The 2,838-nt window shown below is 15.9% G+C and overlaps 1 protein-coding gene across 1 annotated transcript in view; it reads left to right on the top strand.

Moving 5' to 3' along the window:
• Nucleotides 1-380: 380 nt before the first annotated feature.
• Nucleotides 381-2,838, top strand: part of PGAL8A_00393900 (regulator of initiation factor 2, putative) — a gene marked incomplete at both ends in the record, with an annotated part of 3,573 nt that continues 1,115 nt past the window's right edge. The window contains one exon of the mRNA XM_028670289.1: nt 381-2,585. Within this exon, the coding sequence (XP_028527056.1) occupies nt 381-2,585 (2,205 nt within the window). The remainder of the gene's footprint in view (nt 2,586-2,838) is intronic.

Below are 2,838 nucleotides of genomic sequence, written 5' to 3'. Positions count from 1 at the left end.
TTTTTTTTTTTTTTTTTTTTTTTTTTAAAAAAAAAAAAAAAAAAAAAAAAAAAAAAAAAAAAAAGAATAAAAACTAAAAGTGTTGTTTTTTCTAAAATTTTAATTTAAAAAATTTTATGGTAATATTTCATTTAATAATTCTATAAAAAACAAATATAATATATTATTTCTACTTTCATTTTCATACTTCAAAAAAAAATAAATATTAATAAAATATCTTTAATAATGAACCTTCTTAATAAGGTTTTATCTTAAAAGGTTTTTATTATATCAACTTTTTATAAAAAAACAACTTGGTTTTGTAGAATAATTAATAGAAGTAATTTTATAACACACAATATTTTCAATTTTAATTTTTGTTTATTATTATTATTGTCAATATGGAATATAATAGAAGTTGTGATTTTACAAAATCTGAAAATGACAAAAAACATTTAGATAATATAACTCACATATTTGACAAACATATAATATTATTAAATACATATATTTATATATATTTAATGAAATATTTTAAAAAAATAAGATTTTTTTTAAATTCTGATGAAATTAAAAAAATATATATATGTGATTTGAAATATAAAATTGAAAAATTGTATGAAAATTTAAAAAATGTAAACAATAATGAACAATGTAAAAATGATTTAAAAAAAAATTTAGAAAATCAAATTAATACAATAAAAAATAATATCATAGAAGAAGACTCCAATATTAATAATATTAGTAAATGTAAAGATGGTATAAACACAAATAATAGAGATAATAAAATATTTATAAAAAATGATGAAATTTTTCTGATTTTTGAAAATGTTGATAAAATAATTTTTGATACATTTCTACTTGTTAGTACAAATGATGAAAATATAAAATATCCTTATAATTTAGTAAAATTAAAAATAGAGATTTATTTTGAAAACCTCTTAGTTAATATATATTCGTCTGAATGTATTTTAATTGATAAAAAATGGGATTATGACTTAAATACACTTACTACTTGTGAAAAATACAATAATATAATGGATATAAATAAATTAGAAATAACCTTTAAAAAAAACAGTATAGATGAAAAAAGAAATACAATCTTAAATCATCTAGTTAACCATATAAATATGCATTCACTAAATAAAGAAAAAACTTGTGAAAATGGTTTACAATATATTTATAATGAATTATTTCAGTTAAAAATGTTAACATGTTATGATAATATATGTGATATAATTAAAAGTATAGACGATTTTTTTTACCTTTTATTAGAACCTGATTTTTATAATTTTTCTATTCAAAAAGTAAACAAAATTTGCTACAAAAATTTATATGATCAATATAATAATGTTATGATAAAATCTAAGACTGTTAAATTAAATAATGAGATGATTGAATATTTATTAAGCGATTCTATATTTTTACCAAATTATGTAAAAAGAAATAAGTTTAAAAATATAGAAGAACATTTATATTCTTCATTTTCTTCTTATTCTGAATGTTCATCATCAATTGAAAGTAGCAAAAAGAAAAATATGTCATCAAATAAAAGAAATGGAATAAAAGAAAATGAAGTGAATTATATAAAAGATAGAACTTATATGAATGATAAGAAAAATTATGAAAAAAATAACATGAATGAAATAAATAATGATTTAAAAAAAAATGAACAAGAAACAGAATCTTCATTTTCTAAAGAGATATCATATGATGAATCTTGTGAAAATTCTAGTTTAAATAGTAGCGAAGAAAAAGAAGAAAAGCAAAAAAAAAAAAGCAAAAAAAAAAAAATGCGTGATTTATTTGATAATAAGGAATTTCGAAATATTCTAGAAAAAATTAAAAAAAAAATAGAAAAATTAAATAATAGTGTTTTTTTAAGAGTAAATTATAAAAATCTAAAATCAGGTTCTTTTGTAAATAATAACACATTAGAAGTAAATACTTTATATGATGCCTTATTAATATTAAAAAGTTCTACTAGTATTTATAAAATATTAAAAGAAAATAAAAATGAAGATAATTACTTAATTTTATCTAAATATGTAAATATTAATATTTGTTTTTTATTTGAAGTATATGTTTATAATAAAGAAATAATAGCTATATCGCAAAAATATTTAAATTATTATTTTGATTTTCTTAAAGAAGCAAATTTTATTATTGATACAATAAACCTCATAAAAAGTTTTTATGAAAAATATTTGAAAAATTCATTTCCATGTGATGATTATATACTACAATTATATATACACACTTTTAAAAAAACACACAAAAAAAAAATTTTTTTAATAAATGCAAAAAATTGGCTATTTAAAAATAAGCATCCTATATTTACAAATACTTTTTTAAAACATTATATTTACACTGGTAATAAAGGAATAGAAATAAAAGACGAATATTATAATCAGAAAAATATATATAAATTTATTTCGAACTCTTCACATTTAAACACAAATGAGATAGAGCAAAAGGAGAAATGTAATAATACTTTCAACGAAAATGTACATATTTCTGATTTTTTTCAATATGATAATATATTATATTACTGTATAATGAAAAATGATTCTATATATAAAAAAAACTTTAATATTTATCCGAAGGTATGAAATAAATAGTTAATTCATTACATTATTTATTAAGTGTAATTAATATTTTTTATTTTATTTTTTTTGTTTTTTCTATCTTTTCAATTTTATGTAATATTATGTGTAAAGTTTGTTTCATTTACAATTTTTATTTATTTATTTTAATATATATTATTTTTTTTTTATATTTGATATATTTATGTCCTATATAAATTTATCCTTTTATTATTTTTTTTTTTTTTTTTTTTTTTAAGGATTTAAATTATAT

Source organism: Plasmodium gallinaceum, assembly GCF_900005855.1.
Source record: "Plasmodium gallinaceum strain 8A genome assembly, contig: PGAL8A_v1_108, whole genome shotgun sequence".
Lineage (NCBI taxonomy): Eukaryota > Apicomplexa > Aconoidasida > Haemosporida > Plasmodiidae > Plasmodium > Plasmodium gallinaceum.
This window is presented reverse-complemented; position numbering and strand designations above follow the sequence as displayed.